The sequence below is a fragment of the Cinclus cinclus genome, chromosome 4 (genome assembly GCF_963662255.1).
Source record: "Cinclus cinclus chromosome 4, bCinCin1.1, whole genome shotgun sequence".
Classification (NCBI taxonomy): Eukaryota; Metazoa; Chordata; class Aves; order Passeriformes; family Cinclidae; genus Cinclus; species Cinclus cinclus.
In genome coordinates, this window is record NC_085049.1 from 67,665,020 (window position 1) to 67,692,276 (window position 27,257).

General features: G+C 46.6%; 1 protein-coding gene across 1 annotated transcript in view; it reads left to right on the top strand.

Annotated features, from left to right (window-relative positions):
* The window catches only part of PLXNA4 (plexin A4), a 392,054-nt gene that overhangs the window by 303,508 nt on the left and 61,289 nt on the right, over nucleotides 1–27,257 (top strand). The window contains exons 9-13 of the mRNA XM_062492432.1: nucleotides 7,683–7,883; nucleotides 16,308–16,404; nucleotides 19,416–19,606; nucleotides 23,875–24,026; nucleotides 25,149–25,266. Coding sequence (XP_062348416.1) covers nucleotides 7,683–7,883; nucleotides 16,308–16,404; nucleotides 19,416–19,606; nucleotides 23,875–24,026; nucleotides 25,149–25,266 — 759 coding nt within the window. The remainder of the gene's footprint in view (nucleotides 1–7,682; nucleotides 7,884–16,307; nucleotides 16,405–19,415; nucleotides 19,607–23,874; nucleotides 24,027–25,148; nucleotides 25,267–27,257) is intronic.

The following is a 27,257-nucleotide window of genomic DNA, read 5'->3' on the forward strand; positions in this document are numbered from 1 at the left end:
ATTTTCTGGCTCTCTGGGTATCTGTCAGGACTGGGATCCCTGTGACACCCCTCAGTCTGAGGGAGGAAGGACAATTCCCCATTCAGACAGTCCAGGGTGATGTCTTGGCATGGAAGCCAAAAGAATTTGCTTTCCTCCATTGTAGCATCAGCTGCATTCGCTGCTTTGGGGCATGGCCAAGGAGAAACATTCTCAGGATGTTAAGGCTGCAGACAAGAGGTGAGGCTGGAATGTGTGTCCTGCTTTGCTTGGAGCATCTCCAGAAGCCCACACCCTCCTTCCCTGCCTGGTCTTTGAGCATGACTTGCTTTGGCTTGGGTGTTATCTCATGCTGCCGTGGATCTTGGGAGGAAGAGGATGATAAGAGCTGTGATATCATGGTCCTGACCATCCCACTGTGTAAATCAAACTATGATGACTCCCTGGGCTTCTGTCCTGGTTTCTAAAGGAGTTGGGTTTGCATCAACATGACCTCTGTGCAACCTCCAACCCATCTGTTCCTCTGTCTCCTCCATTCACTTCCAAACCCATTGACCATTCTTGGCCGAAGTCTGGAGCTCTCAAAGTTCTGGAGTTCTCAGGTTCCTACTGCCTCTGTAAAAATGCACAGCTTTAGGGGGGAGTGGACTTTCAGTCCTCTCAGGAAGCACTACAGCTTGGCCTCAGCCCTTATTAAACCCCAGAAATCCCCATGGAAGAGTTCTGTCATGGGAATGCCTCCCACTTCTGAGGAATTCTTCATTGGATAATGCCCCTTACATGTGTAAAACCTGTTTCTTGGCACTGGTTAATAATGAACTTCATTGAGGAGTGACAAGTCCGTGTCATTATCACAGAATCAGAATGATTTGGGTTGGAAGGGACCTTAAAATCATGTAATTCCAACCTCTCTGTCATGGGCAGGAACATACATGGAAGTTCTTGTAATCTTCTGATAGAACTCCTTATAAAAGGACAGAAGGCTGGCTGGGAAGAGCGCAGATTTATATAGGCATAATTAGAGAAGGGATTAATTACTGTTTTATGAACTGCCTGTGCTCTGCTCCATGCCTTCCACAGCTTTGCACAATCCAGTTTTCCTGTGTGAACTGTTTGGAAGAGCTCTCTAACTTAACCAGGGTTTTCCTTTAACAAAAGACAGATTGCTCAAGTAAATACCTGGTTTTCTTGTCTCCAGCACACACACTACCTTTCTCAATGCACATATTCATATTATTTATGATTTCCAAGTTCAAGAAGCATCAGGACTGAGGCTGCTTACAGGTCCTCAGTAGCCTCTTTCCAGCGAGCAGATGGACTTCATGACAAAACCATCAACTATTTTTGTCACTAGTCTACTCCCCTAATCCAATGACCAGAAGGCTCCTGCTCTCTGGATCATTACTTCTCCTTCTGAAAGTGTGTCAAAGCAGCAAAGGGCTGAAAGAAAGCTAATGTTGTGTCTCTATTTAAAAAGGATAAATGTGGTGCTTGGATAATTATGGTAGCCTGACCTTGATCCTTGTGAAATAATGGACCAGCTATGAAAGACTCTATTAATAAAGAATTAAAGGAGGGTAAAATCATTAATGTTCATCAGCGGTGATGTGTGGACTGACTTCAGAGGCAGAACAGTCCTGGGTTAGGATCAACATCTCAACAGACCTGGGTCATTTCCCAGCACTGCCTGCGTGGCCTTGGGGGAATCACTTTGCTCCCAATCACCAGGAGTGGGCAGTGAGCCATGGCAGGGGAGGTTGGTCATCTTCATTTAGATCCTGCTTTGGAGCAGCCACTCTCTGGTGACCCACATCTCTCATCACTCACCAGCCTTCACAACCCCGAGGCCAAGGACCCAGGGCAGCTGAGCTGATCATCTCCTGTCCATCAGTGAGGAGGCTCTGCAAGAGGTCTCCCAGAGAAATCTGGAAGTCCCATCCCTGGAAGTGTTCAAGGCCACGTTGAAGCAACCTGGAATAGTGGGAGGTGTCCCTGCCCATGGCAGGGGGTGGAACTGGATGATCTTTAATGTCCCTTCCAACCCAGCCCATTTTACGATCTGCTGGTCTCCCTCCAGCTGTGGTATCTGTGCCCTGACCTGTGCAAGCCACCCCTGAAATGTGCAGCTGCCAGAGGGCACAAAGGGCACAAAAGGGCAAAATCTTTTCCTTAGCCTGGCCAGCAGCCTCCAGGCCACCAACCTTCTGCCAGGTACCAGAACCCCTTGCAATGCCTGACAAAAGAGAGCTGGAATTTGCTCCTGAGTGTGTGGAAGACTCTTAACTAGAAAGGAGCCACCAGAAGTGACAGAGATGCAAGGACTCAATTATTCCTTTGTTGTCTCTGCAGATGTTTACACTTCCCATAAATCCTGATGCTTTCTCCTCATCAGCTGCCTTTAAAGTTCAGAGCATTTTTTTACTCATGTATTATTACTTTTGCGGTGCCAATAAATAAGCACACCATCAATCAAACTAACAACACTGTAAACTTAGGAAGTGCAGATAAAATATATGGTGCATTTAAAAATTCTTTGACCGGGTGAGCTTTATTCAGAGCTGGTTTGATTGCTGCTGGTGCCGATGTAAATTTGGAGGAAGTACATCCAGAAATTTATGGAGCTTGGATTCCTGCCTACAAGGCATTGACCTGATTCCACTTTATAACATAATAACATTCCCCAGCGCTGTTTGTGTAAATTTTAAATATAATTTTTACGACACTAAGAATTAGTGGTATAATAATGTAAACACAGCGTGGACTGTAACTCACCCCTTCTCCTCCTGCACTGGGGATGGAGAGCTCCTTGCTGCTCCTTTCTTCAGATTACCCAGGATCTGGGAAGCTGTGCAAGAGTTTAAAAGGAGCCAGGTAGGCAGCTCTGGAGCCCTGGGTTTGTAGCAGTGCAGGGTGGTGACCCCGTGTGACTGTGCAGAGGTGTGAGAGACAACTTCAGGAAACAAATTCCAGGCAGTCCCTGCTGCCTCTCATTTGTAAACTTGCTTTTTTTCCTGTGTTTTATCCAGGTGAAATCTGATTTCTCCAAAGTTAATGAAAGTTTAGGGGTTTTTTTCCTCTCTTTTGCCTGTTTCCCCTCTCCTTTTTCTCATTCCTTGCCTTCATTTTCTTTCTCTTTCCTTGATTTTTTCTTTTTTAAAATCTAGTTTAAATTACAGAGTATCCAGATGCTGTGGTCTAGATATCTATAAAAACCCAATCCCTGCCTCTCAGCTCTTACCCTCTTGACTTGATTACAGAAGAGTGGGTGGGTGACAAAGCCAGAGGGAGCACAGAGAAAACAGAATCTTGCAGCTCGGCAGAGCAGATGAACAAAAGATGCATTTATTTACGTAATATCTGAGAAAATAACATTCTAAGTTTCATTTTTTATGGGGTCCCAAAGGGCCTTAGTGAGTCAATCTTGGTCACACAGATTCACTGGATGGTCATTTTTTCTCAGGCAAGATGCCTTGGACAAAGCACAAAGATGGTTGCTGGATGATGAAATGTTGCTTGAAAGGAAAGTCTTAAAAAAACCCTGTAAATTGAGGATAATTAGATGGATTATAATGGTAGAAGAAAAGAGTAACCGGATGCTTTGAGTAGTGAAGGAATTAGTGCTGGAATGAAGTAATGAAGGAACAATGAAGGAATTAGTGGTCTTTTTCTGAATGGAGGTGACTCCTACTTTTTTGGGAAAGGAAGGGTGAAAATCCATTGCCAAGGGTTGAGTTTATCTGGCCAGTGGTGCCCCCAGTGCCCTCAGCATCAGGTGAGCTTTAGTTTCCTTCCACAGAAAGTGGAGATCCAGCCAATGCTAGCAGGGATGGTGAGGGAGGAGTAGGAAGGAAAAGCTGGAAAAACTCCCTCCCCTGAATGCTCTGGCTGACAAGAGATGCACAAGTGGAGATGAGCGAACACTAGAAGTTGGGGGCTGTTGATGGGTGGGGGGGTTCATTGCATTAAACCTTCATGAGTATGTTCCCTCTTCCATGTGGAATGCCTGTCATCCAAGGTACATAAAACTCCTTCTCTACTGGAAACTGGAAAGCACTTTGATGACCCTTTGGATCATAATCCTGGCCAAAAACAGCCACAGAGAGTGAAAATGTGGAAAACCAGGTTGGGAGAAAACCTGCGCAGTATCACAAGGCTGTGAAACATTCTGACATGACTTTTCCTAGGAGAGGAACTCAGGGTATTTGGTCAGACTCCAGTTTATACTGGGAAACAACACCATGAAATCAAAACTCGGGGTGTATGAAGCACCATAAAGAAAGCAAACTAATTAGTTCAGGGCTAAGACCACACAACTTCAGAGAGTCCTCCTCGTTCTCTTCAGCAGCATCCTCATGATGGGTCTCACTGGAGACTGGCCTGGGCTCAGTTCTGATGAAGGCCATAACACACACGTGAGAGACAAGGTCCTCATATTTCTGAGACTTTATTATTTCTGCAAGCTGCAACAAAACACATTTGCAGGTGCTCTGTGAGGAGTTATAAATAAAGAAAATTAAACTACCATCGACCCAATGAATACAGCCCATTTCGTGCAGCGTTTTCACTGCAAAAGCTCTCTGACTTGGTAATTGGCAAAATTTTGGTGATGTGAGGTGTGCATCGCTGCTGATACCAGTAATTGGCAAGGGTGGAAGATATTATTTTAAATGGAATGACTCATTTGAAAGCATTCAAAGACTAGAATGAAGCTACACACAGAAAATGAATCAACAATGATTCTCTGGATTGGGAACCAGCTCCCCTTAGAGTCAGGCAAAAAGATTTAATTTATTATATATCAAAGGCAAAAAGGATGGGATTGTGCCTGTCCTTGGTGCAGATGTTGGCAGTCTACAATTTTATTTCCCCTACATCCTGTGAAACTGTATTTTTCCAACCTAGGCGATGTCCATAGCAAAGAAGAAGGGTGAAGAGAAAGTGCCTCCACTGTAAAATGTCCAAAATAATTATTTTTTACAGAACCTTCTGCTTGGGTCTGCTCTGGTGAGCTTGATGTTTTCCCCTCAAAAGTACAAACCTGGCCAGGCACCCAAAGCTTGACACAGGCTGCAAAATGAGTTCTGCGTTTGAATGTGAACCCAGAGCCTGGTCCAAGCTCTGAGGTTTTATGCAGTACATCACCCAATGAAATTGCTTTTTCCCCTCCCCATTTCAATTAGAAAGAACATTAGGTCAATCAGATAAAGCCACATTGGGAGGATTTCCTCTTTATGGCATTTGCCTCTTCAATTATCTATAATGAACTTCCTCACAGCACTGCAAAGCTTTTTATATGCAAACGAACCCTGTTTTGGGGCTGCCTCAATCACGGCTCGTTAATGAACTTGAAACAAGTGTTATCGGGGAGGTTACAGCACCAGTGGTGGAGGGGCACGGGATAAAGCCAGACAAGAAAGACCAGGCTGAAGAGCTGGGATTGGCCTGCAGGTAACAGAGTGGACTATCTCCAACCTCCATCCCACAGCTCCCATCAGAGGTTTTTCTCTGTGACAGACATCAAGTGAAATGCCCACTCCTGGGAAATGGCTGCTCAGTGGCAGATAGGGCTTCCCCACCCTGATGCCCCACTGATTCCCTCTGCCAGAGCATCTCTCGCTCAACTCCTGGAGCTGGGGAGAAAAAAACATGCAGAAGCTGCTGCCAATATCTTTCCTTGTGCCAGGAGAAAGAGAGGGAGCTGAGGCAGAGGCACCAGGACATGTTGGGCAGGTGATGGGGAAGGGTCAGGGGTGTTGAAGTCATAAGGTTCCGAATGGTGTTTGCATGTCGTTTCTGATGGTGTGATCAGCACTGAAAACTCTTTAATTTAGCTTAGATCACCTTCTTATTCTGCCCTTTGGGGGTTTTATTGGTCTTAAATCAGCCAGAATTATAGATTATGCTTGTGCTGACTGGATGCAGGCAGCCTTAATGCTGGTGTGCCATGGTATGGTAGAACCATTGAACCCAAGCTTGGGAAGACTTTCCAGGTGGTTAAGCCTTGTTCTTTCATCAAGAAAAATGCTTTGGTGACACTTTACCCATGGGGTTTCAGCATTAAGAGTTCCCTGGAGAGGTTTCATCACAGAACAGAACAGCAGTGAGGACAGGGAGTGCTGGAACAGGGTGAGCTCCTCAACCCTCCACCCCCAAGAGTGCAGAAGGTGACAGTGATTAAATTCATCCCTGCATTGCAGTATCTCAAGGGCTTTCCGCCTCCAACCTTTCCGCCTTCCAGCCAGGTTAATGGGATGACCTGTCAAGCCAGGCCTTGTGCCAAATTATCTCAGGCAAAGAGCCACTGGATCCAAGGTGGTTCAGCTCCACCCAGCTCCAGTGGCTGTGCTTGGCTGTCCTGGTTCAGGTGTCAGCCTGGGCAAGGCCAGTTGAAGCCCATCAGTAGCTCTCAGTGACTTCCACCATGAGCATCACCCTGTAAGAGCAGATGAAAAATCATCTCCCAGACTCCTCAGTCTAGCACCCCATTAGGACAGACCCCCAGACCCTCTTTGGGGCTGGGGAAGACTGCAGGGATGCATTGGGTGGTTACTGGCCAGGGATGAGCTGACATCATCCATGTGATTGCTGGCTCTCGTAATTCTGTCCCTGGTTGGTTTAACTACAGATGTTACACATCTAATCCATTTCTTTAGCTCCCTGTACTATCTGCTTCAGTAAGATGCTCCCACCATCTGCTCTAACAAGATCCCAGGCTCTCAGTAAGCCATAAATTCTACTTTTGAACCCTTCAGACCCTTTCCCTTCTTTTCTGCCTCGAATCAGTAGTTTTCCTCTTGCCCACACCTACAGTTCCCTGTCTCTGCTGGCACCAACAGGACCTGGCTTTAACTTTGGGCAGGATAGGCAAAGGCTGCAGTAATTTCCTAAAGAGCTGCTATCACCCCAGAATCCATGAAAGGAACATCTTGCAGTTTTCTGGTTGTGCTATGAAGAAGCAGAGCATGACCACTCTAATTAAGCTGTGCTAATTAATGAAACTTTTAATGCAGCCACCTGTGAGGCAGCTTTGGGTGTCCAGAGTTCACCTGTGTGAGGGACCCATGAAGAGGCACCACATTAGCAACACCCACTTGGCATTTCTCCTTTTTGAGCCAGTGGAAAGTTTTCCCAAGGAGTCTCCATGTTTTTTGTGGTGGTTGTTTCTTGGCAGCTGCGTCTAGATCTCTGTAATGAATATTTTGTCCTCTTCTGAGCCAAAATAAACTCTCTTTTTAACTACCCTGACTCCATAGGTTCCAACAGGTCTTGCTGGAGCTGTGCCTTTTCTATAGTGGTGTGTTGGCTATTGGGAAGTGAGCAATTGTGCTCAGATTTTTTCTTTATTCACTTTTATCATGGCATTGTAACTGGGTTATATCTGTGGAGGGAACATGATTGCTTTTCCATTACCTGAACAAACCGAGAAAGTATTAAAAGCACCAGAGGTGGCTTCCCTGGGTCCTGGAGGCTGAAATAAGCCAGGGAGAATAGGAAAGGATGCTCTGTGGAAGCAATTCTTCCTCACCTGTTTATCTGAGCCTTCCCAGGGATGCTCCTTGGATTGCTCTGTAATAAACCAAGGCCCAGGGAGCTGCAGAGGATTTGATAACCAGGTGAGCTGAGAAAGTTGTGAAGCACCACAGGACTTCCTGAGGCTGGGAAACCCATGTGCTGACTTGGTGAGTTGTCTGCTCTCTCCCCAGGACTGTCCCCAGCTGCTGCAGGCTGAGAAGATCCTGGTGCCCGTGGAGGTGATCAAACCCATCACGTTGAAGGCCAAGAACCTGCCCCAGCCACAGTCGGGCCAGCGGGGCTACGAGTGCATCCTGAGCATCCAGGGCAGCGAGCAGAGGGTGCCAGCCTTGAGGTTCAACAGCTCCAGTGTGCAGTGCCAGAACACCTCGGTGAGCAAGGGGTCACAGAGGGACACACGTGCCCACAGCACTGTCCCCAAGAGAGCTGGGGTTGTGTTACAGCCCTTTTCACCTAATTGAGGGCACTGGAGTTGTTTAGTCTGGAGGAAAGAAGGCTCAAGGGAGACTTTATCGTTCTCTAGAACCACTTGGAGGTATTGGTGAGGTTGAGGTACGGCTTTTCTCCCAGGCAGCCAACGATAGGACAAGGGGAAATGGCCTCAAGTTGTGCCAGGGTAGGCTCAGGTTGGATAGTAAGAAACATTTCCTCACTGGAAGAGTGGTTAAACATTGAAATAGGGCGAAGGCAGTGGTGGAGTAACCATCCCTGGAAGTGTTCAGAGGAGGTGTAGACATGGCACTTCACAATACGGTTTAGTGGGCACAGGGGTGTTCAGTCAAAGGTTGGACTTGATGATCTTGGAGGTCTTTTCCAGCTTTCATGATTCTGTGGTTCCAAACACAGTCAGGAAAAGGTTGGCTGGTAGTTTGAAACTGCCCTTTTTTTCTCTTTGGCCTGGCTGGTGCCACCACTCAGTTGTTGCTTCTACCCCTGGATCCCATCCTCAGGCTGCGCTGGAGCACCTCAGCCATGACCCATAGGCAATAATATCAGTTTAACCTGCTCATATCCCCACAGCACCACAAAAAGGAGTTTCAGTGGGACAGGTGTTGATGTCAACATGAGGGTGAAAGTTATTTTGAGGGAGTTTGATAATAAAACCCCATATAAACAGCGTGACACGTGCCAGCATGTAATGGGCCAGCAAAAGGGTGAGAACACAGAATCCCAGAATGGGTTGGGTTGAAAGGGACCTTGAAGATCATCCAGCACCAACCCCCTTTATGGGTAGGGACACCTTGCACTCGACCAGGTTGCTCCAAATCCTATCCAACCTGGCCTTAGGCTGAGTTAAACCTTCCTCCAGCCCTCACATGCCCTTTGAGGAATCTCTCTGGCTTTGCCCACCTCCACTTCCCCACCTGAAATGGAGGACCTGTGACTCTCCCTGCAAGGAACCCGTGTGAGTCATGACAGCGCTGTCACCACAGCAATGTCACTTCTGGGGACAAACCCAGTCATCTGCCAGCAGCCAGGAGCTGTGCCCACATGCAGTGGAGGTCTCTGCTTCTCCAGAGGTTTCTCCACAAGATTCGTGTCTCCCGGATATGCATTGAGTCATTTTCATTGCTGCTACTGTGAGATGGTTTATTAGTCAAAGAGCTAATTACAGGCTTTAGCCACTTCACTGCAGCTCTGGCACTCCATGCTGGGCAGTGCTTGTCACAACATATTCTGCTGCATTAAGCAGGGCTGAAGATTACAGGCAGTTCACACATTTTACTTCTGTTGCAAACAAGCAACTTCCCAACCATGCACTTTTATTTGGGTTTTTTGTTGTTGGTGGTGGTGGTGGTTGTTTGGGGGTTTTGTTGTTGTGTTTTGTTTTGTTTTTTTTTTGTCTCCCTCCCTCCCATCTGTCCCTGATTTTCATTACTGGTTAATGACCTGTGAGCGTTCAGGTCTCAGGTTAAAAATGGATGGACTGGGAATTTAAGGAGGTATGCACATTTTCTTTAAAGTATTATTTTTAAATGGTGGAAGATAAGCGGGAATTGTATGGTCATGAGCAGAAATGATATCTGTCCAAAGAGTCTTACAAGGCAAGACAGACCTTTAATGACCCCTTAGAGTCAGGAATTCTCTGGCACACATAGACATTCCAATGGCTTATCTCAGGATGGTTTTAAGAATAGCTGGGCTGAGCAGGAAAGTAACTTCAGCCAGCCTCAGCATCCCACTTTGCAGAACCTAATAAAAGACTGGTTTTGACAGGTAATGGTGATTATTCCCAAAAAACCTGCATGCTCCAAGAAGTAGCCAGTGTTTGGGACCAGAGAAGTGGGGTCTGATGAGTCCCCAGATGGATTTGCTCATAGGATGCCTGAGTGCAATGACAGCAGGATTTTGAGTTCAATATCTGTTTTCCTAAGCCAGGACACTCAAGGCTCTGCCAAAGCTGCAGAAGGAGGCAGGGCTGAGCCTCAGGCTCATGTCGAGGCACTCCATGACCTTACTGCTGAGTGTTGTCTGCAGGATGCTTGTCCTGTGTTTGGTGGTGGCTCAGGTGGGTTTCTTTATTCTCCAGGGAGACAGGCTCATTTGGGAATAAAATCAACTTTTTTCTATCCTGTTTCTGCCTCTTCTCTCCCTCTGCCCTCCCCTTACCCTCTCCCTTGCTTTCCTCCTTTTTCTTTCTCTTTGCTTCCCTTGTCTTTCCTTTCCTCCCCTTTCCTTCTCTTGTCTTTCCACCCCTTTTCTTCCCCTTCATTTTGAAGGAGCTTTGACTCTCTGATTTGAGGTCTTTCTTCTTTTCTTTTATCCCTGAGAAATATTATTTCATTGTTGCTTGGAATTTGCCAGACACTGAGAGAAAGAGATGTGGAAGGGAGAGCCAGACAAAAGAAAGCAACATTCAGAAAGATACAAAAAGGTGGCAGAGAAGCCCTGTCTATTTGAGCAGGTGGCAGAGGACCCAGACAATAGGGAAGGAGTGCTGGAGATCTGTCTCCATCATGATTATTTCCTTCCCTACCAGAATTAGCATTCAGGCAGGAGCCACTGCAATACAATGAGCCTCTGCTCCAGGGGTCACCTGGCTTTGGAAAGAGCTGTCTGAGCCTGTTTGCAAATCAAGCCAACCCCCTCTGACAGAGCTTTTTTTACTCAGTAGAGTTGCTGGAGGAGGCACTGAATGCAGCACCTGCATTGCAGGCTTGGAGAAGGTCCAGGGGAGGGTGGGAGGATGTGCTGTGATGGTGTGTCCCTGGAGGGATGCTGTCCTGCCAGCAGATCCTTCTGTTGGCACTGCATGCTAGACTAAGCAATCAGTCCTGCCTCGTTTTCCAGCAGGAGCCTCAAGATCTGCCCCCTCCCATCTCACATGAGGCACGCAGGAGCTCAAATTTGCCTCCTGCAGAAAAACTTGCAAAACTCAGGATTTCTCCTACTTTCACACAGGATAGAATCAGGAAAAGGGCCTTAACTTTGGCTCTGCATTTCCTGATCCCTCAAGATTTACACCAGGCATCGGAGCCAGCTTAAGCACTTTTTCCAAGTGGCTCCAACTTCAGTTAAAGATGCTCTGAGGACACCTGGCTGTGAGCAATCTGTCTGTCAGCAATGTCACATCCAGCACTGGTGGTCCCTGGGTGCTCAGCCCAGTCAAGAGCCAGATTTGCCTCTCTCCCTGTCTTGCCCAGAGATATTTCATTTGATAACAGCAATAAGTCACCCCAGGCAGCACCATTCGGGACAATTATTGTTCTTGTCAAGTGGTTTGAGACTCTCAGCTCTGGGCTTTGTCCTCTGTCACACCACCCAAGGCACACAATTATCACTCAGAGGGACACTTTCTGCCATTCCTTATTGCACTTGTGATAGCTCTGCCAACAGCCTGGACCCAGAGCAATGGGAGGGGATAGAAAGCAGGGGAGCTAAGGAGACATATAAATAAGTAAGTAAAAATGTCAGCAGGAAGGGCTGAAATTGCTGGATGTATCAGGGCAGAGGGCAATCTTCCCAGTGGGAAGCAGTGGGAGACTCAGCACTTGCAATCAGCCCAAAATTATCAGCCTTTGGCATGAGGAAGAGGGAGATGGGGAGGGCTGACCCACCTGAGCATGCCATGATCAGTGCCATTGCCTGCTTCAGTGGCTGATCCCATATCCTTGCTTGGTTCCTGCCCACCCCTGACCTCGGCACAGCCTGGTTCCCACCAGCAAAGTCCCTGCTGATGATTTTGTCTGGAATCCTTCACAGTTCTGTGTGCTGTGAGACCTGAGGTGGTGCAGCTGAAAGTGCTGTGTGGCTTAGGGACAGGAGAGCAAGTCTGTTCTATTTGTCACATCATTGCACTTTAGCAAGAGATCTCAGTGGCATTTGACTCTGTGGTGTGGCTCACAGTGAAGGAAGTGATAAAAAAAAATCCAATAAGAAGCAGAGCTGGGGAAAAAAAAATCAGAGAGAGGAGAGAGGAGCTATTCACAGAAATCAGGAGAAAACACAATTGTGGGTGGCCAGAAGACAAACACAGGGCTGTGAGTTGTAGAATCAGGGAATGGTTTGGGTTGGAAGGGATCTTAAAGACCATCTAGCTCCAGACCTCCCACTGGGAATTTCACCCTTGTGCATCCACTTTTCTAATTATTATTTATCTAAATTTAAATTAAAGAGAAACCCCAGTAATCACATGGACTTTGTTGGCCTGGGTGATAGCCAGTTGTAAAAATTCAGTCCCAGCTCTGGGAAGCAAAGGATCCAAGGAAACAGAATGATAGTGAGCAAGAAATTTTCTGCCTTTTTATATCTGGAAAATTGGTGCAAAGAAAGTTTAAGTGATTTCCACAGGATCGTGTAAGGGGTTGATGGCAGAGCCAGGTACAGGAATCAATCCCTGGATTTGAGCTCTAATCATAAAAGCGGAATCAGAGAAAACAGACCAATACTAAAATTCTGCTAAAATTCTGCAGAAGTTTCCCCACTATTGGTCATGTTTGAAGTACAAAGGGGAAATACCAAGAAACCACTCTGGATTTATCATCCTAAGTGTGCTCAAACAAAATTACCAAAGGGCAGGATGCTGCAAGTGGTCAGGCATGGATATGGATTTGCACCAACTGCAGAAGCATCTGATACTACCAGAGAGTTTAAAGGACAATAAAATAAAATAAAATAAAATAAAAAAATATACCTGTGAGTTCCAAACATTGCTCCTCTGAATTACAACAGCTCCTTCTAGCAGCTTTTTGGCATTTCCTGAGGAGAGCCAGTCTGTGTTCCAGGCAGCTGAGCCTTTTCTTCTCAATCAGGTCCCCCAAATTACCCCTGATTTTCTGCTTTGATGAGATTATTGTGATTAGAATCCAGATTGATCAGACTTAGGGGTCACATTTACATCTTCTGGGATGTTTACCTGTGTTGGAGGCAGTTGTGCAAGGACAGGTGGAGAGACAAGCCCTGATGGTATAAACACTTCTCAGGAGTGTCCGGGAAGCTCTGCTCTCCTGGAGATCGATGCTCCAGCCCTCTTTTCTCCCCTGATACACATTTCCATCTTATTGTCACAGCTGAGGGAGTCCTTTTCAAAGACTCCTGTTGAGTTCAGTGGGCTTTGAAGAGGGGTCACAATGAGTGAGCAGCTCCTGTGGTCTGAGGAGGACGGAGCATTTCCTCACTGCTCCTTTGCAATTTGCTCTGTTTCACTGCTGTGCATCCACACAGCATCAGATGGGGTCGGGCACAGGCAGTGTGAGCATCCTCATCCCAGCTGGCTTCATCCTCGGAGCTCTTCCATGGGATTCATCCCCTCACATCACGTTCCAGGTCTGGAACAAGCCTGCTGGCTTAGAAAGTCTAATCTGTGTTTGCCCCTGGTGCTGCAGAAGGTAAGATCTAAAATCCCAGCTGAGTTCCTTCTGGCTCTGGGATCTTCCATGGGAAGAAAGGCTCCGTGAGGTTGCACCTGCCTGTCCTTTGGCAGCCCTGCCTAGGCTCTGCTCCCAGCTAAACCCCAAAACACACATGAGGCTCTGGTGAGGCCCTTTCTAAGACTCACCTTCTGACTTTAGAATGACCAGTTATTCTGTATATTTCCCATTTTCCATTCCCAATCAGTGTTTTCAAAGTGCTGTTCAAAGAAGGTGTTTTCAAAGTGCTGTGCAAAGCAGGTGTTCCTGAATGGCAGAAGTTTAATTATTCACCACCCTTCAGGCCCTCTCCTCCCCACTGCTGTCTCCCCATTCTTGATCCCAGCTCTTCAGCCAGTAGTGTGATTCCAGATAGGTCTGCATCATGAGTCTTGCTGGCAGTGGCACCCAAAAGGGTCATAAAAGTGCAAATCATGAAAGAGACTGCTGGGTCTACTGCAAAGGATCTGGCTCGCCTGGGCTGCTCTTAACCTCCGTGGAAACCACAAATATCCATAAATTCCCTACAACTGGATCATAATCACAGTGTTTTGCAGATTAATGGCTAATTGTGTTTAGTCTGTGCAAATAGGAATTACTGTGCAAGCAGCTCCCACTCTGCTGTAATGGACAGAAATCACCAGTTACCATTTACTCTTCAATTGTACAGCAATTAATGGGTACAGGAAAACCTACCTGTAAAGCTCAGAGCTTTGTCATCTCTGTGAATAACCACAATGAGACTTTAAGGGACAGGGGGACTCTTTAGTAACTTTTTTTGGCCCAGCCAAACCAGCTTGCTGAGTTATATTTAACCTTGTAGTCAGGAAAATATTTTCCTTTCAAAGTGGGATTTTGCCCTGCTGTAGATCCCAGTGCAGTAGAAGATCCCTGCTCTTAGGAGGGCAAATCCTTAAGTGCACTGTGGTAAGCAACAGTAGCAGACACAAAATGTTTCTCCCCTTCTTTCTTGTTCCCGTCTGTCCTTTAATCGAGCATGTCCTCACCCATCACGAGGATTTTTGGCTTCTGGTGAAGTGTTGGGTGGAAGTTGCTGATGGAGGTGGGCAGTGGGACCTGACGGGCAGCAGGGTGAATCCTGGGTGAACTGGCTTGGGATAAATCAAAAATCTAAGTGAAAAAAAGCACTCAGGACCAGGTGGAGAGCGCCTCCAGAGAGCAGCTTCCATTTCCTTCATTGGGGTCACCTCTGTGTACCTTGACTGCCCCTGACAAGCGTTTGTTTAAATCTGTCCAACTCTCTCAGAAGTTTTCTTTTGCAGCTTTTTAACACGTATTTGCTGGAAAATGGATACTTCAGGCTCCAGCTGAAGCCTTTCTGGTTCTGGGTAGGGAAAAGTGATTGTCTCCTGGGGTTTACTCGTGTAACAAACTGTAACTGCTCCGTCCCCAAATGAGAACTGTTTGGGTTTTGGCAGCAATATGGCATTGTTGATTTACAGTCTGTTCATGATCTCCAGCAGTTTCCAGATCCTCTCCTGCAGCACTGCCCAGCCACTCGAATTTCAGAGTTGTTTGTATCAATTCCTCCAACTGAAAAATAGTCCCCATTCGCCAGTACTGCATTTTATTTGGTTGATTTTGGCCCAGTTCTACCATTTGTCAAGTTTGTTTTGAGTTTTTAACCCTGCTGTTGGAGGTTCTTACACCCCCTCCAGAACAGTGTCATGAAATCATCCAAGTCAGTAGTGAAAATACTGAGTTATGTCAGACTCAGGACAATATCCCTTTTGCAACATCCTCCCATCTTGACATGGAATTATCTGACTTTTTTTGTTTTGTTTTGTTTTGTTTAATAGTTTTTGCATAAACCTTGTTGTGGCCTTTCTTAGGTCATATTTCCCTAGTTTGTTTATGGGGATCTGCTGTAAGATAGTAGCAAACACTCTCCCAAAATCAGGATAAATCACATCTGCTGCCTCCCCTTTATCCACAAAGTCATTAAGCCTGTCAAAAAGGAAATTAGATTGGGTTGACACAATTTGCTCTTGACAAATCTGCGCTGGCTGATTTTTATCACCTTATCATCTCACAGGTGCTTATAAATTGATTGTTTAATAATTTGATGCACTTTCTTTCTGGGAAGCCAAGTTAGGCTGACAGGTCTGTAATTGCACACTGGCTCCATTTCCCCCTTTTTCTAGGGGTTTCCCTGATTTTGAGACCTCACTCAGCTTCCAAGAGTTCTTCAAGACATTCCTAGTGTAAATAACCTCACCTACACTCTCAGCACACATTATACACACAGAATACCCAGCAGGGGCACAGCTGGATAGAAGACCCAGAATGTGTAATTTACACCCTGAAGTTGCACACAAGTTGGAAAAATACTTTTTGAAGCTGTGCTCAACACCCAAAAAATTGATTTCCAAGTTAAGGCCCATCACATGCAAACGCACTTTCATCATGGAATATTTTTCTGAGTGATAGGACAAGAGGGAGCTGCTTTAAGTTGAAGAAAGGTTCAGATCAGATATTAGGAAGGAATTCTTGACCGTGAGGCTCTGGTTGCCCAGAGAAGCTGTGGCTGCCCCTGGATCTCTGGAAGTGTCCAAAGCCAGGCTGGGCAGGGCTTGGAGAAGCCTGGGATAGTGGAAGGTGTCCCTGCCTGTGGCAGGAGGTAGAACTGGATGGTCTTTAAGGTCCCATCCACCCCCGTTCTGGGATTCTGTGAATGTTCATCTGATGGGTAAATGGGCTTTTGTGAGGGGCATGGTTGGACATCCACAGCTTTGGGAGCATCCCGTGGCATTCTGGCAGGTGCTGCTTATTAGGGAGGGGAGTGACAGCTCAATTTCTCTTGTTCTCCATGATCAGCACCACCTCTTGCCTCGTCCCATCCCCTCCCCACCTCCAGGCACTCTCTAAGTCCGGGTTTGGGGTTTTTATTTTTTGTTTGTTTTGTTTTTCCTCTCCCATTTCTAGTACTCGTACGAAGGGATGGAGATTAACAGCCTGCCAGTGGAGCTGACAGTTGTGTGGAATGGGAATTTCAACATTGACAACCCAGCACAGAACAAAGGTAAAGAGTTATTTCAACTTGTCCTTGGAAGCAGTAACCTTAGCAACAGGCCCTCGCTCCCCACACTTAACAAAGCCGCCACCGTCTCCCCGTGCTGCCTGCTACACACTTCTTCTCTGCACTCTGCAAATTACCAATTTTTGAGAGCTTTGTATGCCTCCCCCCAGCCTTCCAATGCTCTCATTCCACCTGAGAAATGCAACTCTCCCTCCCACTTGTGTTGTTCCCATCTCCCTTCACCATCTCTGCCTCCGGTTTCTCCCCACATCCTCGTGTCTGCTTTTCATGCTCCTCCTTCTCCAGCTTTTTCTCCCCCTCTTTATTTCTCCTGCAGTTATGCTCTTCAAGTTAACATGCCAGGAGAGCGGGCTCTCTGCTCAAAGCCAATTTAGTAATGAGCAAGGGAAGGCAGAGGGGGAGCAGAAAGGCTGCAGCTCACCAGCGGGAGAGTTCTGAGCAAAATAAAACAATAATGATAAAGAGGATCTGAAAGCCACCTGTGTTTAACAGAGGGGGCTGCACATCCATCCATGACCCTGGGGCAGACTGGGTGTTCCTGGAGATGGATGGTCTGTCTAGATCTTCTTCTTCCTTCTGGTCTTTCCACCCTGGAATTTTCCCCCCAGACAACTCCTTCCCTTGGCAGCCCTGCATTTGCAGCTCACACCTGCAGATTCTCTTCTTCTCATATCATCACCTCTCAGAAATCTCCCCCTCCCTCTCTTTGCCTTGTTGTGGACACATCCCACACCTTCTCCCACTTATCTGTCCCCACCGTGTATTCCCATAGTGCTGTCACCCCATTCCACACCCACCCTCATGCTGAGGGGTGCTGGGTGAGCTTCCCACCAACACCACCTTGAATCTGGAGAGCAACACAGAAGGGAACTCTTCTCCTCATAGCACAACCCCATCTGCCCTTCTCCCCCTCTGAATGGCAGTTCCCACACCAAAAGCCCAGAAGTGTGGCTTTTGAGGGTTAAATCCACTCACCAAACACAACAGGCTGGAGATTCCTGCCCAGCCTTGGCTGGGCTGGAGCTGCCACCCTGTCTCTGCTCTGAAGTTGTCTCCTTTTCTCCAAGTTGTGACGAGGTGTTTCCAGGACACTGCTGACTTCCATGGGCCCAGACAGTGCCGTGGACTGGGAGACCCTTTAACAGTGTGGTTGGACATCAGAATTTGGACACTTGTCATAGTCCTGCTTAGTTTTGTGCTACCATCAAATGAGCACTCCTAATACAACATGGTACACACCAAAAATGTAGATTCTTTGTTTGGGCTGCATTGAGCTATCCTAGGTGATGTGGGAGGAAAATAAATCACATAATCATGATGATCATATTTTAGGACTGTTTGTGCCAGTAACATAAAACAGACCAGGGAATGAACTCAAGAATCATCTCTCAAGAATGAACTCGAGAATCATCACAGGCCCTTCCTGGGTTATTCCAAGCCAAATGTTGCAAATAATGACCAGAAAAAAAAATCTGGGAAGCAGCACTGGCTGGTGACTATTCCAGACGAGTAATTTGGATATTATCATCATAGTTTTGGTCAGGAGGAGAGTTTAGGCATGTGCCCATACAGATACCACATGGAAACAATACCACATCCTCATGAGGACACAGAGGTGACCAAGATGCCACTGCTTTCACATCCAGCATCATCGTGGGTTGGGCTGGGAGGCTGAAATGCTAAACTGACCCAAACCTACTGAATTACCTACAGAGATATCCAACGGTAACATCTCAAGCAGAACAACTCAGCAAATTTGAGGAAATCCAACAGAAAACTAAGGAAAGAGGTGTATCCCATGAGGCCTGGAAAACACTGTGCATGACAGATGCTTTGCAGGCCTTTTGGGGCACTTTTGGGTACTTTTCTTGCACCCAGCTGAGAGAAAGAAAGAATTTCTGAGTTTTCCTTGCTTTGGCCAATACTTGCTGACTTCTAGGGGAAGGTATGGATAGACAGAGCTTTTCAGCAGAAACATTTCCAAAGCCTTTGAGCTCTGGGCATATTTTTTGTATAAAGATAAAAAATCACTTTTAATCACCACTTTAGTCACCTATGGACACAGCAAAACAGAAACACTGAGGGAAAATATCACAACATGCACACAAATGAAGGGGGGGGGGGGAAAAAGTCTGAGAGCCTGCATTCAGTCACCTTCATTTTCCAGAAGGGGAATTCTGCTATCAAGAAGATAGCAGAACTTGGCCTAGAAGCCAGGCCTCAGTTTCTGCATCTGTAAAATAAGGATGACTAACGTGATCTCATTTTGTAGGAAGACTTCAATCTTTTTAGGCTTTATTAGAAAAAGTTTGGAGTGCTTCTAATCACTTAACAGCCCAAAACGGAGCTAAACATTAATCTCTGCTGTCTGTATTGGAGTGGAATCAACTCTGCTTCAAAGTGGGAAGCAGACTGAATTTCTGGAGCAGAAGAAGGGGTAAAGGCTGGTTGTGAATCCCTGGAATCTGCCTCATAATGAACCATTGTTATATTTTGGGATTTCTGTCAAGTGGGAAACCTGAGTGGCATCACCTTAACACAAAATTCTGGGGAAGTTTCACACCTGAGTTTAAACTGTGGGTTGGCCACGTCTAGAAAATTCTTTTGGGATGAAGTGCTGAGTCTGAGGCTGGTTGTTGGTGACACTTTATGACATTCCGTCTGTGAAAAAGGAAGGGACTGAGGCCAAATCACTGCCCAAGCATAATTTCCTACAACCTCCTGCTTGCAGTCCTTCCCCATACTGAAAGCAGCATCCTCCCTTCTGCCCTCAGCTTCCAAAAAAACCCTTGATGAAGAATGAACTAACAAACAAACTTTATTTCAAGAAGGACGTCCATGTTTTTTTCCCCATTTCTCACCTCCCAGAGAGTTTCCATCTTACCTGTGGCATGAGCAGCCCAGAACATTTTCCCCTCTTGCTGCCACTGCTGTGCCACGCTCTCCTGAGCTGTCTGCGTGTCTCAGGTGCTGTATTTTTGCTGTCCCTGCAGTTCACCTGTACAAGTGCGGGGCCATGCGGGACAGCTGCGGACTCTGCCTGAAAGCCGACCCTGACTTCGAGTGTGGCTGGTGCCAGGGACAGAACCAGTGCACGTTGAAGCAGCACTGCCCAGCCCAGGACAGCCAGTGGCTGGAGCTCTCCAGCACCAAGGGCAAGTGCACCAACCCCAAGATCACAGATGTAAGTCGTGGACCTGCAAGAAGCCAGGGGATTTGCCTCTCCTCGGTTTGTTTTCCTGATTTGGGGTTGGGTTGGTGATGGGAAGGTCGGAGCTGAGTTCTGCTGGGTCAGGAAAAGCCTCAGGCACTCAGGGGATGTGAAGCCGGGGCAGATTCAAAAGCAGGAATGAAATTTTGTGTGTCTACAATCCAGGGGTGACCTTGGGTGTCACAATCCCCAAACACAGACAGCTGGTGCAACCTGACCAAACCCAGAGCACCTGACCTGCCCAAAAAGGGCTGGCAGATGTGGTGGCATCAAGCCCTTAGGAGAACTTGGCCTTCTGTTGGAGCAGTTGAAGGTGAGACAAGGTGTTCTGGGATATCTCCAATGGTGTGAGGTAAATCAAAGGAGCCCAAATGTCTCTTGGAGCACCCTCTCTGGCCAGCCTGGATGAGAAGGAGGTGTTGGATGATCCCAGAGAGGTTGGAGCTTTGCTGACAGGAGGTCAAGCAAGAGAGAAGGTGCAATTTATGTTTTCTGGCAACATGACATGGACAAAGCCATGCCCAGAAAACAAACAAACAAAAAAACCCCACCACTGACTCCAGCAGACTAAGCCCTTTTGTTTGTTCTGCCCCTGGCTGATGATGTGAGGTGAAAAAAGTCTTCACAGAGCAAATAAAGCCCTGTAGAATTGTCAGGTGGCCCCTTGGAAAGCTCAAGAAAGAAGCAGGAGCAAGCCTGGAGTAGGAAAAGTTGGGAATTTTCCTATTAAGATAAAGAGAATGAAGGCAAGGCTGAGGGAAGGACCTGAAGAATAATGTTGTTCTTCAGGGAGTTCCCTATTGATTGTGTTGACTGGGGCAAAGGAAAAGCAGCAGGAAAGGTTCAAAAAGGAAATAATATAATAGGAAGACCATAAAGACAAGGAGCAGAAGAAGGGAGAGAAGGCAGGGGAGGCAAGTCAGGCCTGAAATCTAATTTTTGCCTGCTGCCTTAGGATGCCTTTGCCATAATGCCAGACACATTTTCAGGGTCTCAGGACAGGCAGCAGGACAGACCTGAGCCTTGAAAATGAGGGCTCCATCTCTTCCAGCTGCCTCCTGCCTTGAGCACCTCTCAGACACTCAACATGAGCACCCTTTGAATGTGGCCAGGGTCTGATTTACAAATGGGAAAGGCCAGGAGGGAAATGGAACAGGGGAAATACAGGGAAATGCAAAAGAGGAAAATCCAGCCTCCACAGTGGTGTTTTAATAGGAATGACTAGGTGGGTTGTTATCCTAGAAAGCAAGAAAGGCTTTTTAACGTTGTATTTGATTCAGATTCACAGAGTGTGGGTGTTATGGAAGAGGCCTAAACCAATATCTATGCTTGAACATTTTGGGGGAGCAAAGGCTGGGTTGAATCTGTTATTCCCATCTGTTACTGAAAATAACCCCTTTCCCTGTGTTTTGATCCATGTCCCTGTCATTCGCCAACTTACAAAGCTCTCTCTCAGTTGAACTGCTGGAGCTCAGTTTATTTTGATGTTTATGGCTCGTTTTGGTATTTCCAAGGTGAAGGTCTCTACTTGCATTTGTCTGAGTTTGGTAATTCTGACCCTTCCTGAACCCCTTGAAGCTATGAAACCAAACCCAGGCAGCCAGAGAGGACAGATACACCTGAAAATTCAACTTTGAGGCTTTGAAAATCACTTGGAGCTTGGGGAAATATTTGAAAAATATTTTTCAGACCTTGTGAAATGATAGAATTTGGTATGGGTCAGCTGATGGATGATCAACTAAAGCAGAAATCCAAAACACAAGGACCTGGCTGTGCAGGGGTTCTGGAGGTCCATCCACATTTCCCTGCCATACATTAACCCTAATCCTTCATCTCCAGCCTCTTTTTAAAGAGCAAACCCCTCATTCTCCCCCCTACAGCTCCAGAGGGGCTGTGCTTCAAATTCTGCTGGCATTTCCTCCAACAACCCTCCAAGCTCGAACACATCATTGCAACACTCGTTCATTAAATATTCCAGCTGCCTCCTGCAATCCTAAGTAGCTCTTGGAAGGCCTTTTTCTGAGCCATTAGCATGGAAGCAATCTCAAGTGACTGGTTATATATTGCAGTTAATGGTAGGTCTGGAGCTGTGGGGTGGGAGCATCCAGAGCTGGAGAGGAGCCAGGGCTGCATCTCTGCAGGAAGGAGGAGGAACAACATGTGTACTCACATTTGTAGGGGCACTCACACCCCCTCCAGCACAGATCTCCTCCTTTCTGTACCAGCTCTGGCATTTACAGAGCCACTCAGGGAAATTAAACGACTTAGAGACTCGCTGAGCCACAAAAACCTCCTTTAGGAGTGACAAGCAGCAGTTGATATGAGCAGAGACTGGAAACTGGGATGCAGCTCTGGGTCTTCCAGAGAAAGCTGAGGCTTCCTGGCAGCTTTTGTTTCCCTGCCTGGATTTTCCTCTCCAAAACTGACAGGTCTCATGCCACATTTTTCACCTGTAATAGAACAGGCTCCTCCTCTCCTGCTGTGAAAACAACTTGGTAACACCTTCCTCTTGGTTAAATCTATGGCAGAACTAAGAAATAGGGTGAAAAAAATCTTCCATGTGACCCTGGGAGAATCCCAGGCCCTCCTGATTTAAGGAAAAAGGTGGGTTTTAGGGAAGTAAGTGGGTTTTAAAGCTGACGTTTACAAATTAAATATTGCCCAGGGAAGGATTCAGTGGTGCTGTGTTGCCTTGTTGGCTTTGCTCTAGGAAGTTTCCTGTTGATGCTTTTTGAATCACAGCAAGAATTTTTTTAAATCTTGTCCTTTAGACATCTTTCCCTTTCCCTTTCCCTTTCCCTTTCCCTTTCCCTTTCCCTTTCCCTTTCCCTTTCCCTTTCCCTTTCTTTTTTTCTTCCTGGAAAACCACCACAAATACCTCCTCGTTTCCTGTAGAGTCAGAGATAAGTCACACTCACTGAGGAGCTGGTTCACAACACCTAAAATTAATATTCTAAAGTTAATATCCTAAAATTAAATATCCCCTGAAGGTGCCTGGCTCTCCCTCCTTTTATTAAAGGTGGGCCTTCTAAAAATCACCCTTTGGGTGGGAATTACACCAACCCTGGGGCCAGGCTGGGTGATGGGAAGTGTCAGTGCCATGCCAGTACCTCACCTTTCCCTGCCAGCCCAATTGCTACTGCAGGGCATCGTTGCCAGCCCCACATTCCTAGCTGGCAGAGCCAGGGGCAGGTGGGTACGGATCTGAGACAGGGAATTCCCCTTTGCTCAGTGCAGGGAGAGCCATGCCAGCACTGGCAGATGGCAGCCATGGCATCCTGAGCGGGCAGCAGGGATTGAGGGAAGTGTTTGAACCCCTTTCAGGCGGGCGGTTGCATGGCAAAGTGGGCACGGTGAGGAATTGGAAGGGCAGAATGGAGATAATTAAGGGCCAGCCCTGTGATTTCGGTGTTGTTCCAATGATCAGGAGACAGTTCCAGTGCTGATTCCCACCTGGCTCTGAACAAGGGTGATGGAGCAAGACCCTGCGTGGGTCTGGTGCAGGGCCAGGCTGGGATACAAACACCATTCCAGCAGCCCCCAGCTTGGTTTGGATTGTTGCTCGTCTCATGCTGAGGCTCTCAGGCTCCACAAGTGATCTGTCCGTGCTCCCTGCTCACCCTTCCAATGGCCACAGCTCTACCAGGAGGGAAACTGGAGCTTTTTCAGGAAGAAGTGTTGGCACAGAGCAGCTGCTGCTGCTGTCTCAGCCACCATCCATCTCCTCCACACCTAGCCCAACACCCTGTTCCTGCTGTAGCTTGGCCAGTTTTATTCCAGGTGGACATTTTCAGCTCAATTTCTGTTGCATGACCATTACCTACCTCCAAAAGAGAACAAAACCTCCATGTGCTTTGGGCTGGGAATTTAGGATTTCGACTTTATGTGCTTGTCTTGTTCTTTCTCCCATTTCTCTCCACCGTGTCCATCTCCTGCCTTTCCATGGCTCATGTCTACAGAGTGCAGAGCTCAGCTTCAGCTCCACAAATCCCTGCTCCTGCCTAGAAAAAAAAATCTTCTACTCACCTCTAGATGTTTTGCAAGTAGTTAAAATAGAGTAAATGATGTCTGGGTCAGAAGTTTTCATACTCTGAGTATATGAAGTAAGCTTGTTCCCTCACCTGTTCAGCATTTTTGAGTGTCCCTAGTGATCCCCAAAAGTTGTCAGTTCTTTCACCAGAGAGGGTTCTGGTGCCTTGCTCGATTGTCCTCCTTTCTCTTGTCCTGTCTTGTTTCCTCAGATCAACCCCGTGACGGGCCCCCGTGAGGGAGGCACCAAAGTGACCATCCGTGGGGAGAACCTGGGGCTGGAATTCCGGGATATTGCGTCCCATGTCAAGGTGGCTGGTGTGGAGTGCAAGCCACTGGTGGAAGGGTACATCCCAGCAGAACAGTAAGTGGGGTGTGTGGCAGAGCAAAAGCCACAGAACACCTAATGACATTCCTACCTGTAGGGCCTTCTAAGGTGTTGGGTTTTTCTGGGATATTTTTTCTTTCTCTTATCTTTACATATATATATATGTATACACAAACAATGGGATGGGATTGCTCGAAGCTTTATTCCATCATAATCATCAGTCTCATTTTACAGAGCCAAGCATGGGAGATGGAAACAGCTACAGCTGCCAACAACAGCAGACGAAGTTCTCCTTGTTACAAAGTCTTTTAACAACTTTCTAGCCAATAGCATGATATTAAAAGCTGACAAGTGTTTGTTCAGGTCAATTAATAAAGCTGTATGTACATGTTGCTTTGAACAATGCTTGCTTGTAATAACTTAAAACAATGCATAAAGCCTTGTTAGTAGGCTTACATATTTTGACCTATCTTACTTAACATAAGAGGCCTATCTCTACACTGCTCACAGCTCTGTTGTTTCTTGTCTTTGCATCTTCAGCATTCTTGCATTTCTCCATCCTGAGATTTGCCTTCACACAGCTTTCTGAGGGTTCTATATGTTTTCTATTTCCCACACCAAGGAATCCATTCCAACCTGGGAAATGAGGGATGGAAGAGGCCATTCCTCACATACAGCTCAGGATAATCCTTTAGTTACTAATCCAGTTATTACTGTGTCTGGATTGCATATTTAGGTGATCCTCATGGCAAATACCCTGAAGTTATCCTGGTTTTCACCAAGCAGGCACTCCAAGGTGTTCAATTCCAGTTTGGAAGGCAGCAATCCTGAAAAGCCTCTTGCTAAATGCAGGAGTGATCATTAAACCTTAGAGCTGCCTCCACCATGCCAGGCTGGAGCTGAGAGGGACAGAGCCAGAACTCAGCCCAACATTTCACTGTGTATTTAAGTGTATTCACACCACCTCAGCACTTGTCCCAGCCAAAAACCACTGTCTAAAGAATAACTTAATCCACAATTTGGGTTCTGGATGGGATAGAAGAGGGTGGGTTAATCTACAGTCCATCCCCCAGTACTGTGGGTTCTGCTCCAATTCCGTCTTACCAGCACCAGCAAACCTTCCCTCAAACTCTGCTCCTGGTTGATTTTTCCCCTCAGGATCGTGTGTGAGATGGGGGAGGCCAAGCCCAGCCAGCACGCTGGATTCGTGGAAATCTGTGTGGCCGAGTGCAAGCCAGAATTCATGGCCAGGTCTTCTCAGCTCTACTACTTCATGGTAAGTTCCTGAAAAAAGTTCTCCTTGGCCCTGAACTCCTTGGCCTTGTTCCTCTTTTCTCCCTCTGTCCATTGCCCTTCAGCACACTGAACCTCTGAGCTTTTCACTGCTGTTCTGGGTGCACCAAATTGTTAATTCCATTTCCTTTCAACATCTTGTTCTGATCAAAAATAGCTGGTCTAATTAAAGTTTTAACAACCTAATAATAGTCCAGATTATTAGTCCAGTTACAGTTCCATGCAGCCGCGGTCCAAATTAATACAGAAAATTCTCATTAATAGTTAAAAGTGCTGTACAGGAAAGGAAAAAAAAAAAGCCAAAAAAGGGAAAAATTTCCATAGTATCTTTATTTTTTGGGGGGGTGGGGGGGTGGGGTGATGCTCCTGCTACCGACACCCCTCTAGTTGGAGCCAGCAGTGTCCTCCAGAAGAAACTTGGGGGGTGCCATTACTCATTACAGCTCCAGGATCTTCAGCATCCTGAGTGTGATGGTCTGGGTTGGGTTTCTTTCTCCCCCCTCTTGGACTCCCCCAGCTGTTTGTTTATCCCATCCACACCAGGAGCACTGGGATCAGGACAGATCCAGCTCAGGCTGCTGGTGAGCTCTGGGATGTGACTGGGGCTCAGTGCTGGTGGGCAACTGTTTGGGATGCTCCATGATGAAACGAGTGACATCTGCAAGCTTCAGCTTCTGTTCAAGTGCAAACATATGTTGTAAACTCAACCTGTGCTTTTTTCCTCCCTTCTGATGATGCTCCTTGTCCAAGAGACATGATTATTCCTCTAAGGCCCCTTGCTGGGGACATGCAAGCATAGTCTGGCCTTGATCTGTTCAGATCTGTGCAGGTTTGAGATGAGAGGGTCCCTTTGTTCCCATCAAAAGCTCTCGACTCTTGCAAGAGAATGGGTCTCTGCTGAAATTATTCACATGCCTGAGCATTTCTTTTTGGTAAAGGGAACTTGCAATGAATGCAAATGTCTTGGATTCCCCCCTTCTGTTTTTTTCTCTGTTCTCTGCATTTTCCGATGTCACTCAGGTGCTGTGGTGCTGGGGGCAGAGAAACACCTTGAGAGAAAGCCCCTACCAGGTAGCCAGAAGAGCTCTTTCCAGGACATTATACTTCAACGTGACAGCTTTGCTACTCTTGGAATTACTGTCTGGTTTTGATCATCCGTGTCCATCTGTGACAGCTTTTCCCTCTGCTTGCCACCTTCCCGGCTGCCCAGGCATGAGCACAGAGCCACCAGGGTTTTCTGTGCTGAATACCTCACTACCTTTGTGCTAGACACAAAAAGCACCCCAAATACAGACACTCTCCAGCCTGCCCATCATATTCCCTCTCCTGTTTCCGGTGCATTCACAGTGGGAGCTGTGTATTTTTTTATTTTTCTGCCAGGAGAGCAGAGATGCTGTTGCAGGAATCTCAATGTGCCTTGGCATCCTGCAGTGGTGCATGGCAGCTTGAAGGGAAAGAAGATGTTTGAAAACCAAGGAAGGGCATCACCTGGGAGATAGATGTCACTTCCTGACTCATAGCAAATCTTCTGGAAAATTGCTTTTGCAGAGGTTTGAAGGAAAACTTGGTCAAAGTCAGCCAATTGGTTTAGCTTTTCCCGGTCTTGAGAGAATTCAGAGATGATGGTTTGGACTTAACAGAGGATTCAATTTCAGTGTTTTAAGAAAGACGTGGCTTTGTTTAGAGATGCCACAATGGTTCTTCTCCACCTTTCTAACTAGAACTTTTGAATTCAAATAGCTGCTCATTTGTTTTAAGCTCATTTGTGATCAAAACCTGCAAACTGCATTAGAAAGTACAATCAGCCAAGAGGGAAACAAAGCTGAAATGAAATTTATGATGATCTAAATGAAGTATATTTTTGCACAGTTATTAATTTTCTTGCTGTGATTATTGCCCCAGTCTTTCAATGGAAAAAAATATTATACTCACTTCTCAGTTTGGGTGCTGAAGAAAGTTTACCTTTATTCTGGC